This window comes from Scyliorhinus canicula, chromosome 6 (assembly GCF_902713615.1).
Source record: "Scyliorhinus canicula chromosome 6, sScyCan1.1, whole genome shotgun sequence".
Classification (NCBI taxonomy): domain Eukaryota; kingdom Metazoa; phylum Chordata; class Chondrichthyes; order Carcharhiniformes; family Scyliorhinidae; genus Scyliorhinus; species Scyliorhinus canicula.
In genome coordinates this window covers 89,744,050-89,757,352 of record NC_052151.1, presented here as the reverse complement: position 1 = coordinate 89,757,352, position 13,303 = coordinate 89,744,050, and the positions used below count along the sequence as shown (strand labels likewise).

Below are 13,303 nucleotides of genomic sequence, written 5' to 3'. Positions count from 1 at the left end.
TAAGCGAGTGAACTGGACTTGGGACCTGACTTTTATAGGTCCCAGGGGCTTCGTGCCCTTTTGGGCGGACCCCGAGCGTACTTTCAATCGATTGGATTTCATACCAATCGATTGGTATGAATCCCCCCAATACTGAGGCTGTCCCTCGATCGCGGGGCGGTTCTTCCTGGCTTGTTTGTCTCCTTTGTTTCAGACTCCCGTTGGCGCCGGGAAGTCTAACCTTCTATAGAATGTCCCAAATGTAGCTAATCATTGTATCCATTGTTCCCGGGGATCGCTTCATTAATATGCAAACTGCTGGTTTCGGTGCTGTCTGCTTTCTTTGCAGGCAGAATACACAGGAAGATTCTGCAACCTGCTTGTCTTTCTTAAAGTGTCCAATTTTCCCTGCATGCTTTGTAAATCACCATTTTGGGTCGGGAAGTGGCCAACTTCGGTGGCTACACTCCCTCCTAGTGATCCTAACGCGAAGCGTGAAGGATCACATCACTATGTTGTCTTCATTCCCTGACCTCAGCGAGTGCTATGGCTTCTGCACTTTCCTCAACTATGCAGAAAAATCTTACCTAACAATTCCAAAGTGGCGCTATGTCATAAAGGGACATGCATTACCAAATCACAACGGGAACCTCTAACTATCCTTAATAAACTATACTCAACTTACATTTAATCATTCTAACTTCCTATCAGTACAACAATAATGGCAGCATTCATGGTTCATATCTCTGGTTCGGCAGTCGAGCTCAGAGGTACATAAGCATTCAAAAGCACATTTCTTTATTTACAGTACAACAACAACGAAAAAAAAATCCTTTACTACATTTCAAGGGGTTCTGGGGACTGGTGGAAACCGAAGATAGGGGATCTCATCCTATATACTGCCGAGGTAGGAGAGCGGTAGGCTCTCCTTCGCCATTTCCTCATTCGACAGGTCTGCAATATGATGCAGATTATTGCTAACGCTAAAAGTGATTCAACTACGTATGACAAGGAGTACCAAGTCATAAATTTGGTACACCAGGTCGGGGTACTGCTACTTGTTACTGGGCTTTGAGTGTTCTGTGGAAGTGAAACATTAACGGCCGGTGGAGTGGGGGAAAGGGGGTTCACGTCTGCGCGCAACCACATGGATCCTATAATCCACAATACAAAAATGAATGACGTCGTCTTCATCTTCCTTCTGTTCTCTTCTCTTCTCTTGCTTTGATCCCTCCTCGGAGCGTCCGAAAATCTATGGGATCAAGCATAGTATCTGTTAGTGTTCCGCTTAATATCTCAAATTTTAGCATGTCTGTCCTCTTATGCCAAGTTTACCATCCCAATGTTCCTGGATGTAAATAGCATGGGGAGTTGGTAACCAAAGGGTTACCTGAAAACAAAATAAGCAAAATCAAATTTTGAAACCAAAACTGCCAAAATGAGGTGCGTATGGGTCGCGGCGGGTAAGATTTGGGTGGAATCCCTGGGTAGGGCGTGCTGTGCCGTTCCCGAGCTTAGCTGACCAGAGGGGGGTCCTCAGACAGGGCGGTTCCTCAATGCCATGTCTTCACTGCCTGAGTGACCTGAAACGAACGGGCAAGAGTGTAGTCATCATGGTGGTTGATGTCCTGGTTCTACCTTTGAACCAAAAGAGTAATTATGAAAAATGGCTCTGGCAAGTTCCCAGAGGTTTTGACCGATAAGACTACCGTCGAATCAGAAGGGCAGTTATGATTTGGGTCGGGCAAGCTTTCAGCTGTCTCAGCTGACCAGCAAGCCTGGCAAGTTCTCAAAGGTATCGGCGGACAAATTGAGTGTGTGTCCGCAGAGCTTCTGTTCCTTGAAAAAAACAAACAACCACAAACAAACAAACATGCAACACAAAACTTGCAGGTTCCATCAGAAAAGGACACCGTTTATCTCTCAAGTGGTTCCTGTTTTTACATCATCTGGACACCTCAATCATCATCTTCTGCGAACAGGGTCGCAAAGGGGTTGCCGTGTCGGCAGTCAGACGTAATGTCATCCTCTTCTCCCGGATCCCATACCCTTGTATGGATCAGGCTTGATAAGGCTGCATTGTGTGACCGTGGGTCCAGCTCGTCATTCCGGACGAGTCTATATGAGTTGTCAAATCGTGGTATCTAAGTTGGTATGAACGTTGTCGGGGTCGTCATAGTTGGGCGGTGGATCTGGGTGTGGGTTTGGTGTTTTAATGTAGGTGATCTCCAAGGGATCACTGGAGTCGGGGTCGTAGTCGCAGTGTGTGTGGGTTGTGGTTTCGGGGCAGTAGAGAGGAGTGCTGTGGCTGTCGTCAGAGTCACAGTCGCTGTCTCTGCTGTGGCAGCTTGTGGGCGTGTCGGGGCGGAGTCTAAAGTCAATGGGCGGAGTCGAGGTCGAGTCCGTGGAGGTGCTGGTCTGTGAGGGAGAGAGTGGAAAAGCGTCTCTTGGGGGCGCGGCGTGGAGGTCTGCTGCGTCAAGCATAACGTGATGAGAGTGGTTGGACTGTGATCCATATGCCTTTAACTGGTTGATATGGAACCAGGCAGTCTTCCCGTTGGGGTACTTTATTTTGTAAATGGAAGGGCTAACTTTATCTGCAATGGAATAGGGGCCAGAATATTTGGGTGAAAGGAATGTACTGGGGTTGTAGACAGAGAGCATGACCTGCTGCCCTACTGCAAACTCAGTGGCGTGTACCGTCTTGTCAAAACAGGCCTTGCTCTGTTTCTTTCTTGTCCCTAGCTTTACCGCGGCTGCGAGCTGAGCTGATCTTAAATTTTCTACCAATTGTTTGACTGCTGTCTCGTGGGTGAGGGCCATCACTTCTGGGCTGGTCAAGTCAAGTCCTAAAAGGAATTCCGAACCTTTCATGGGGCGTCCGGTCATGAGCGTGTGTGGGGTGAAACCTGTTGAAGTCGAAACAGTGTTTCTCAAAAACATAAGCGCGAATGGGAGGACTGAATCCCAAGTCGTGTTCTTCTCCTGGACCATCTTTCTAAGGGTAGCTTTTAGAGTCTGATTCATGCGCTCCACGATACCACTCGACTGGGGGTGGTATGCGATGTGGAATTTTTGTGAAATGCCAAATATAGTCGGGATGTTCTTCATGACCCATCCTGTGAAATGAGAACCTTGGTCCGATTCAATACTTCTGAGGAGTCCCCATCTTGTAAAGATGTGGTGTGTCAAAATCTTTGCCGTTTTTTTCGCTGTAATGATTCGAGATGGGAATGCTTCTACCCATTTAGTGAATGTGTCAATCACTACCAAAATGTATTTATAGCCATTCCTGCACGGGGGCAATGGACCTATAAAATCGATCTGGAGGTTAGTCCAGGGGCCATTAACGGGGCGAGTGTGACTGAGCTATGCTTTCCTTGAATATCTCTCCAGGTTATTCTGTGCACAGATAAGGCAATTCTCAATGTAATGTGTTACATCGCCTTTTAAATTTGGCCACCAACAGAGCTGTCTGAGGTGGGCAGTGGTGGGGTCTATTCCCTGGTGTCCGTGACCATCATGAAATAAACAAATTAGCTGATTCCTGTCCTCTTCAGGAACCACATACAAAGTGTTTTTTTAAAACAACACCCTCATGGGTGGTCAGTGACCTTTTGAATCTTTCGAACGGGGCTGGGTACTTTCCTTTAACAATCTCCCTGAGGTTGCTATCCTGTTTTTGGGTTGCGACTAAATCCTCAATATTAGTCTGTGATATCTGTACTGCACTAACTGGTGCGCTTTCTGGGGCGCATTCGGGGGGGGTTCCAAAAGTAACCACGTCTGGAACCTACTTTTGCCAATGCGTCTGCTCTCACGTTCCCGGGTGGGGAAGAACGGTGGTGACTTCTAACTTTTATTATCCCGAAAGTCCTGTCCTTTGCTTTCTCTAAAATATGTCGGAGTAATGCGGCCGATGGGAGGCGCTTACCGTCTGCGGAAACAAAATCTCTTGTCTTCCACAGGGGTAGGAACTCAGTTAAACTGTTGCAGACATATAGACTATCCAAATATATAACTGCCGGGCTGGGGAACGAATCTGGGTGGTCCACTATATATGCGATTGCTGCTAATTCTGCTGCCTGCGCGCCTAAGTGACCTGGAAGTTGCAATGCAATCTCTTCAAGGGTGCAGCCCTGTGTGTCCTCCACGTATATACTGCATCCAGTAATACGTTTGCCATCTAAAACGGTGGATGAACCATCCACATAAACCCTCAAAGGTGCGCACGTGTCTGTGTGCTGGGGGCACTGGGGTGAACTTCCTATCTTCCTGGGGAGTGTATTTGCAATAAAGGGTCCTGTATTGTGAAGAGGGAATATTATCTCATTCATGGGGTGTTCCTGGGTACTGGAGGTTATCTGCCAAAAAAGTGTGTGTCTTTGTCCGTTTTACAGTGATGTCCCGTCTTTGCAGTAGAAGGGTCCACCTAGCTGCTCTGATTTGACTAACTGAACCGTCCTTCAGTCGTCCATCTAACAAAAGCTGGGTGGGGGTGTGTTCGGTCAGAATCGTGATGGGGTTCAGTTCGGTTATGTAAGAGGAATACTGCACTGCCCAGAAAACTGAGAGCAGGTGCCTTTCACAGGCTGAAAATCCTTGCTCTACTGGACCTAAAATTCTGGAGGCATAAGCCACTGGTCTTAGCTGCTCATGCCGTTCCTGAAGGAGCCCGGCCGAGAGGGTCAGATCTGTACTTGCTACCTCAATTGCATAGGGGGAAAGTGGGTCTGGAACTGGGAGTGCGGGGGCTGCGATAAGGGCTCTTTTAAAATCATCCACAGCACCTGTATGCTGCGGAAGCCATTCCCAAGGGGGTCCTTTCTTGAGGAGGTTCGAAAGGGGTGCTGCCTTTGTCGCGAAACCGTCAATATGGTTCCGACAGTACCCAACCAGTCCTAAAAACGACCGGAGGGCTGAAACATTTTGGGGAGGGGGCAATTTGACGATCGAGTCAATCCTTTTGTACTCGATCTTGCGTTTGCCGTGCGTGATGATCGTACCCAAATACATCACTTTCGTCTCCAATATTTGGGCCTTTTTGGGGTTCACTTTACATCCAATTGTTTGCAGTAGTTCCAGGAGTTCAGACAGAAGCTTGCCTTGGTGTATGTCTGCAGTAGTAGATCGTCCACATACTGTACCAGACATTCGGGATGAGAGAATTTTGATAAACCATTTGCCAGCTGTCGGTGGAAAATGGAGGGGGAATTGTGGAATCCTTGTGGAAGGCATGTCCACGTGTACTGCTGACCTTTAAAAGTGAATGCGAATTTGTACTGGCACGCCTTCGCCAATGGGATGGACCAGAAGCCGTTGCTAATGTCCAAAACCATAAAGAATCGTGAATTAAGTCCCTGCTTGAGCATGGTCTCGGGACCTGTCGCTACCGTGGGGGCTACTGCGGGGGTGACTTTATTGAGTTCCCGATAATCGATGGTCAGTCGCCATGATCCATCGGGCTTTCTCACTGGCCAAATCGGGGCATTATTAGTTGAGGCTACTGATCGGAGTACGCCCTGCTCTAATAAGCTGTCTATAACTTTTGTGATTTCGCCCTCTGCCTCCTGGGGAAATCCATATTGCCGTTGGGGTCTAGGGTCAGGCCCTGTAATTTGAACCGATCCAGTCATTCTGCCGCAGTCGTGCCTGTGACTGGCAAATGCTGATCTGTTGGTTTTCAAAACTGCCCTAACCTGTTTGTCTGTGCTGAGCATGGTCGGATCAAAGCAATACTCTCCTACTGTGCTAATCCTGTTTTCATACTCACCTACTGTGAGCGTTGCGGGGGCTCTTTCTGACCTTGCCATTCGCCAACACACTGATTGACTGGGTCGAACGACAGGCTGTGTGCATTCATAAAATCTATGCCTAGTATGTGTTCTGCTGTGTGGGGAAAATGTACTAAAACAATGGGGTGTCTGGTGGTGATATTCCCTAGCTGAATGGGTACAGGGGCTGTAATGTGTCCCTGCTGTGAGTGGCCTGTAAAGCCGCTGAGTGTGATTGTGGCTGTAGTGGGCCACGTGTCCTTTTGGTATATAGTGGAGGAATTTATGGTTGTGCAGGACCATCCTGTGTCCCAAAGTAATTCTATGGGCTGTCCCCGTATCTTTGCTGTGACTACCGGTCGTCCGGACCTGTCCCAAAGGGTGTCACAGACCCAAGTGGGGGAGCCCGAACACCGTCAGTCCATTCCGTCCACATTTGTCTGTCCTGAATGAGTCTCTATACTATGAATTGGCTTTGCTCTATTTCTGTTCAGGGTGCCTGTCTGTTGGCCTCTCTGTGATTTCTGCGGGGCGTTGCACTCTTGTGCAAAATGTCCTAACTGTCCATAGTTAAAACATTCCTGTGGCTTCTGTGGGGGGTTGTTCTTTCCTTCATTCACCCAGGCGGGGTTTTGGTGCGCTCTGACTGCCTGAATATCAGCCTCTGCTTGCTGATCTTCGGGTTTCCTAACTGCGGGTTTACAATGGACAGATTGCTCCCAAGTGCGGGACAACCTTTTTAGTACCCATTTCTCATTGTGAGCATCTTCTGATGGGTCATAATTCGCGCACGCTTTCTGTCCTGTCTCTGTGGCATGGGTGATAAGGGTGCGGGTCCATTTAGCCATGTTGTCTGGGGTTAGATGGGCGCAATCTAAGTTCTCAAATACTGCCGTGAAATGTATCCACAGCATTCCTGCAAATGCTGTGGGGTGCTCGGTCTTCTTTTGCCTACACTTGTTTAGGCCTTCTACGGGGTCACCTCTGTTATATCCTATCTCATCGAGAATCGACGTGTGCATCTCTTCTAGGGTGCCTCCTCCAACGTTCTGTGGGTCTGGAAGGGCTGCTACTACTGAGGGGTCTAGACTTAAAACGGTGAGCTTCACCTGCTCACGCTCATCCAGGCCGTACATGGTCGCCTGTTGCTTTACTCTCGCGAAGAATTGGTGGGGGTCTGAGGTGGCGAGGAACGGTGTGAGTTTGGCACACGCGTCCCGTAATTGGGTCACGGTTAAGGGGGTGGTATAAGTGAAATCTGGTGCGCCATCTGCGTTGGGTGGTGACTGGATTCATGGGTGCGGGTGCTGTCTGTTCTGTGGGGGGTTGGGGTGCTTTCCTCTTCTGCTGCGTTTCTAGTGCACATGTTCCCTGAACATATCTCTGTGCTGTCTCACTAAGTTCCTGCCAATCTGGGCCATTTTCTTCATCTAATTGTGTCCCAAATGTGGTTTGGAACCCATTTTGAACAGAAAGCAGAGACTGTAGTTCCGCAATCTGCTTTCAGCATTTAGTTTGGTCCACTGAGCTTTGCCTTTGCTCAGTGGTGGCAGCATGGAGTGCTCTTAAAGCTGCCTTCAGGTCGCTGCATTGCTTCTGCAATGCCTCTACCTGCTTCTCAGATTCTTCTCTTATCAAGACTGCGCGCTGCATATCCTGATAGGCCTTTTCATATTGTGTTTGGGAGCTGCTTAAGTGCGCCAGACAAGACTGGTGTGCCCTCTTGGCATCATCCACCTCTACATCTTTTGCTGCAAGCCTCCGTCTCAGCTCTATATTCTCTCTTTCGACATCACTGACGTCCACTTTACTCATTCTATTTCTCTCTTCTAAATCTGCACGGAGCGTCCTGACGATCTCCTCTGTGCCTCGCAATTGTGCCAAACAGGACACGATTGCCGTCGGCTTACGCGCTTTACTCAAACTCTTTCTATGTATCTCAGGTTCTCCCACCAAGTATGTCCTATACTCCCGGGACCTGTTTCCTCATTCGAACAGAATTCGCTCCAAAGGGGCCATCCTTTCCCTTTAAGGTATTTTCTGATCTCCAGTTCCCAAACGGGACACTGTCCTACTCTGCTGCTGGTCGCTGCGACCACGAATTCCTGGGGGTGCATGAGGCGTTCCATTGCCTGCATGGCAATCTCTCCCATCTTAATGCACTCTCTTAAATTTAGAACAAGGGATGCTAAGGCGGTGTTATAAAATATGGGTACGGCTTTCGCTAATTTACGAAGTATAAACTCCCGACAGTTTTTTCGCAACAAATCTCTCGGTTTTACCTTATAACCCTGTTAGTTACGCATGCAAAAACACACTTCCGAATTATGAGGATTGATGTGAACTACTTGAACACTTGTGGTTTTTCCTTTTCCCAATTGGATTCCTGATTCAAATTGCTGGGTTCTCTCGGAGTGGGGGGGGGCCACTTTTAGTCGAGTCCCACCCAGAGACGCCACTAAATGTTGCTTGTTCTGGTGAGTGTGCTTTACACTCAATTGGCTCTGTTTTATTCCTAAACTCTAGAGTCGCTAGGTATCCTTATGATACCGCCACGAGGTTCAAGTTCAAGTTCAGATCAATGACTCAATACACCAGTTAGTAAGGTTCAATCAAACACATTTATTATTTACACAGTAAATCGATACTCATGCAACTAATACTAGCGGACTAAACTATTCCTACCACTATAAGCCAATACTTATCTTCGATAAGGGAACCCACTGGATCAGGGAACAATGGCCTCTTGTTCTGTCCTGAGGCTGCAGGCTTCCCAGTTGGTACGGGCTAAGGGGTCAGGAGTGTCTATTCTCATAGCGAGCCTTGGTTGGACACTTACTTGTCGGTGTAGCTATTGGCCAGGCCTCTCCTTCTCACGGTCAAGTTCTTAGAGAGCTGCTGCAAAGGTGTTCTGCTGGGAGGGCCGGCTAAGAGAGTGAACTGGACTTGGGACCTGACTTTTATAGGTCCCAGGGGCTTCGCGCCCTTTTGGGCGGACCCCGAGCTTACTGTCAATCGATTGGATCTCATATCAATCGATTGGTATGAAACCCCCCAATACTGAGGCTGTCCCTCGATTTCTGGGCGGTTCTTCCTGGCTTATTTGTCTCCTTTGTTTCAGACTCCCGTTGGTGCCGGGAAGTCTGACCTCCTAACAAAATGTCCCAAATGTAGCTAATCGTTGTATCCATTGTTCCCGGGGATCGCTTCATTAATATGCAAACTGCTGGTTTCGGTGCTGTCTGCTTTCTTTGCAGGCAGACTACACAGGGAGATTCTGCAACTTGCTTGTCTTTCTTAAAGTGTCCAATTTTCCCTGCGTGCTTTGTAAGTCGCCATTTTGGGTCGGGACGTGGCCAACTTCGGTGGCTACAGGCTGCAGCTCCAAAATGAGTCACATGTGAGAAGGTCATCAAGAAGGCGAGTGAGCACTTTAATATTATAACAATGCTTTGAGTCTCACTGTTGTTCTACTTTTTATGTTTTCATGGATGGCCTACCCGACAGTAACATTTAGGTGAGGCCTGCCGGATCCTGGAAGATCCTACCTGCTGGATCCAGCATACCTGCTTGGGCAATCCCCTGCTGTCAGATACTGTGGTGGTGTGGTGGATAGGGGGGTGGGGTGGGGGAGATCCTTAGTTGAGGGAGATGGCATAGTCAGAATGTGTATGTCGGAGACAAAGAGAATGGGAGAATGGAAATTTCAAATGTGGTGTAAATGCAAGTAATACTTGATGTTAACTGCTTTATTCAGAGTGAATGTGTCATATTAATAATACCAAAGGGCAGCACAGTGGGTTAGCCCTGCTGCCTCACGGCGCCGAGGTCCCAGGTTCGATCCTGGCTCTGGGTCACTGTCCATCTGAAGTTTGCACATTCTCCCCGTGTTTGCGTGGGTTTCGCCCCCACAACCAAAAGATGTGCAGGGTAGGCGGATTGGACACGCTAAATTATGCCTTAATTGGAAAAAATGAATTGGGTACTCTAAATTTATTTTAAAAAACTAATAATGATACCAGGTAATTTTACAGTAAATTTGTGAGATTCGTTTGCCACTTTCAGGAATTCGGTTAGATATCAGTAGCACTTCCCTGTTCTGCTTTCCTTAAATTGTTGCGAATTGCACAAAAATATAATTAAACTATGAACGATTTTAAATTTGCAATGTTTTGATGCATCTATGAATAATGAATGTCATGGCTGCAGGCATTCACCATGTTATGTGATTTATTAAGCAGGATTGGAATTTGGACAATGTATTGGGCTCATTCAACAAAATAACTAATTTAACAAGAACAGTTGGACAACACTGGGCAGCACGGTAGCACCGTGGTTAGCATTGTTGCTTCAAAGTGCCAAGGTCCCAGGTTCAATTCCTGCTTGGGTCACTGTCTGTGTGGAGTCTGCACGTTCTCCCCCTGTCTGCATGAGTTTCCTTTGAGTGGTCTGGTTTCCTTCCATAGTGGTGTGCAGGTTAGCTGAATTATTTTTGAAAAAAAATATTTTTATTCGCCTCCTTTTTCACACTTTCTCCCAAATTTACTCCCACCAACAATAAACAATCAGTAACGAATACAATGTCAATCCCCATATCAACAACAACAATCCTATCCTCCCACCAAACCCCGAAACAGCAGCCCACATTTTAACAACCAAATAACAAAAAGGAATCAGGAATCACCCATAGTCACCATTAACACATACAGTCCCTCTCCTCCCAACCCCCACACTAATTTTTGATGTAATCCAATTCTTGACAGTGCATAATGAATAACGCCCATGAATTGTAGAATCCCTCCATCCTTCCCCTCAGTTCAAACTTAACCTGCTCAAGAGTTAAGAATTCCAGCAGGTGCCCCTGCCATGACAGGGCACAGGGTGGAGAGGTTGATCCCCATCCCAGCAAGATCCACCTCGGATGATCAACGAGGGGAAGGCTACAACATCTGCCTCAGCACCAGTTTCCAACCCTGGCTGGTCTGACACGCTGAAAATGGCCTCCCGAGGCCGTGGGTTCAATTTCATGTGCACCACTTTAGAGATTACTCTAAAACCACCTTCCAGTAATCCTCCAGCTTTGGACAGGACCAAAACATATGAACGTGGCTTCATCTTCTACCCCCTCAAAGAGCCAGCACATCCTCGCCCTTGTGAGGTGTGCTCTATATACCACCTTCAGCTGTATCAGCCCCGACCTTGCACACAAGGTGGAGGTGTTCACTCTCCGGAGCACCTCACAACAGAACCCATCCTCCATACCTTCTCCCAACTCTTCCTCCCACTTTGCCTTGATCCCTACCAGCAGTGCCTTCTCCTCTTCCAAAATAGCCCCATAAACCGCCGACACTACCTCCTTCTCCGTCCTCCTGCCGTCAGCACCTCCTCCAGCAATGTGGAGGCTGGCTCTACCGGGAAGCTCTGTATCTCCTTCCTGGCAAAGTCTCAAACCTGCATGCATTTAAATATTTCCCCCTGCTCCAGCCCATACTTTGCTCCCAGCTCCTTCAATCCTGCAAACTGACCCCCAAGAAGCAAATCTTTGTGTCCTAATTCCTTTCTTCTTCTATCTCTGAAAATTTCCATCCCACTTCCCTGGCTCAAATCTGTGGTTCCTCTGAATCGGCATTTCCCTTCACCCTACCCCCAACCCGAAGTGTTGGCGAAACTGCCTCCAAATTCTCAACAAAGATGTTACTACCGGACTCCTTGAGTGTTTACCTGGGGCCGTCAGGAGCGGCACTGTTGCTAGGCCTTCAATCCCGACCCCCTACACAAACTCTCCTCCATTCTGACCCACTGGTAGTCAACCCCTCTGACACATCTCCGCACCTTCTCCACATTCGTCGCCCAGTAATAATACATCAGGTTCGGAAGACCCAAATCTCTTGCCTGCCTTGCTCTCTGTAGGAGCACCTTTCTACCTCTGGCCATCTTCTCTCCCCATATGAACAAGGTAATCATTCCTTCAATCTCTTTAAAAAATGCCTTTGGCAGGAAAATCAGCAGGCATTGGAAAATAAACAGGAATCGCGGCAACACGTTCATTTTAACCGCTTGTACCCGACCCGCCAGTGACAGAGGGAGACCATCCCACCTTGCCTGATCAGCTTTAGGTTAGCTGAATTGACCATTGCCCCTTAGTGTTCAAAAGAGGTGAGATGGGGTTACTGGGTTACAGGGATAGGGTGGAGGTGTGGGTTTAGGTAGGGTGCCCTTTTCAAGGGCCTTGCAGACTCAATGGGCCGAATGGCCTCCTCTGCACTGTCAATTCTATGACTTGGAGTTCAATATAGAAGAAGTTCAGGCTTTTAAATATCCATTACTTAAAATAAATATATGCTGTTGACTGTTCCACTTAAAGGGGCTGGCCATATAAAAAATATTCCTCAGCAATGATATTTTGATGGGCAAAACAAATCTGTACCAAAAATGCTTGTACCAAGCAGAAATTACTGTTTGTTCATTGGAGTAAGAACATTTGATGTTCTTTCATGACCTTCCTTTGTCTAATATTTCAGAATAGGTATAAATCTATTCATCAACCTACTTTTAAGCTTTCTTCACTGTATCACAAATAGTGATATCTAAACAAAGTGATGTTTAACATAACTAAATTTGCCATGGAAGCCAAGCATCAAAGATAAGGCCATTTTAAAAATTGCTAAAGGTGAATATTACATAAGCATTTATTATTGGAATGCAGTATCAGTACATACATTACTTACATATAAACAAATAAATGTGTACAGTGAAATATACAGAAGTTATAATGCTTACAAATACCACAGTGAGGTTTGCAACATTTGATGCTGGGCTAATACCCTGTTACAGTAATATGCCTCTTACAACAGATTAGGAAAAACAGATTTTGGTTATTTTGCCATTCGCAACTGCTTTTTCCTCATCGTATCAGACATAATTTCATATTTTAGTGTTGTGATATTAAAATGTTTTGGACCACTTTTAAATGCTATATATGCAATTTTAATGAAAAGACTAAGATTGTGCATACAGGTGCTCAGGAGATGACTATTGGTCACAAAACATTCTCGCCTGGCTTTGCCAGTTTTAAATACACAAAAGTTTTTTACAAAACTGTCCAGTGATGTTGTAGTCTCCGTCCCACATGTGTATTTCAGCTTTTGAAAGGGAAAAAAAATGTGTTGCATGCACAAGACACACTTCTGTAAAGAAAACTGCTGCGTTGTTTTTGTGTATTGTATATTTGTGCACGTTATCCAGAGAATTGTACGACTACGCTCCTGTGAGTGAGTGTTCTTCCCAAGTTCATAACTGAAAATGGTAGCCGTGTCATAAAAAGCCACCAGAAGCCATATTCACCATTAATTCAAATCGGGATCAGCTTCCAAAGCACCTATAAAATACTAAGTTGCACTTGATTGCATAAATGCCCCAGTGATACAACCATATTATGCCCAGTTGGATCAGAAACTTGGTGCTTGAGTTCAATCCCTTGTAATTTTATACCGAACAGTATGTTGAGTGATATGCAATACAGTCAACCACAATGTAGACCCACAGCAAAT

General features: G+C 46.7%; 1 protein-coding gene across 1 annotated transcript in view; it reads right to left on the bottom strand.

Annotated features, from left to right (window-relative positions):
• Positions 1-473: 473 nt before the first annotated feature.
• Positions 474-13,303, bottom strand: part of LOC119967302 (heparan sulfate glucosamine 3-O-sulfotransferase 5) — a 357,063-nt gene continuing 344,233 nt past the window's right edge. The window contains exon 4 of the mRNA XM_038799648.1: positions 474-1,231. Within this exon, the coding sequence (XP_038655576.1) occupies positions 1,076-1,231 (156 nt within the window). The 3' untranslated portion in view covers positions 474-1,075. The remainder of the gene's footprint in view (positions 1,232-13,303) is intronic.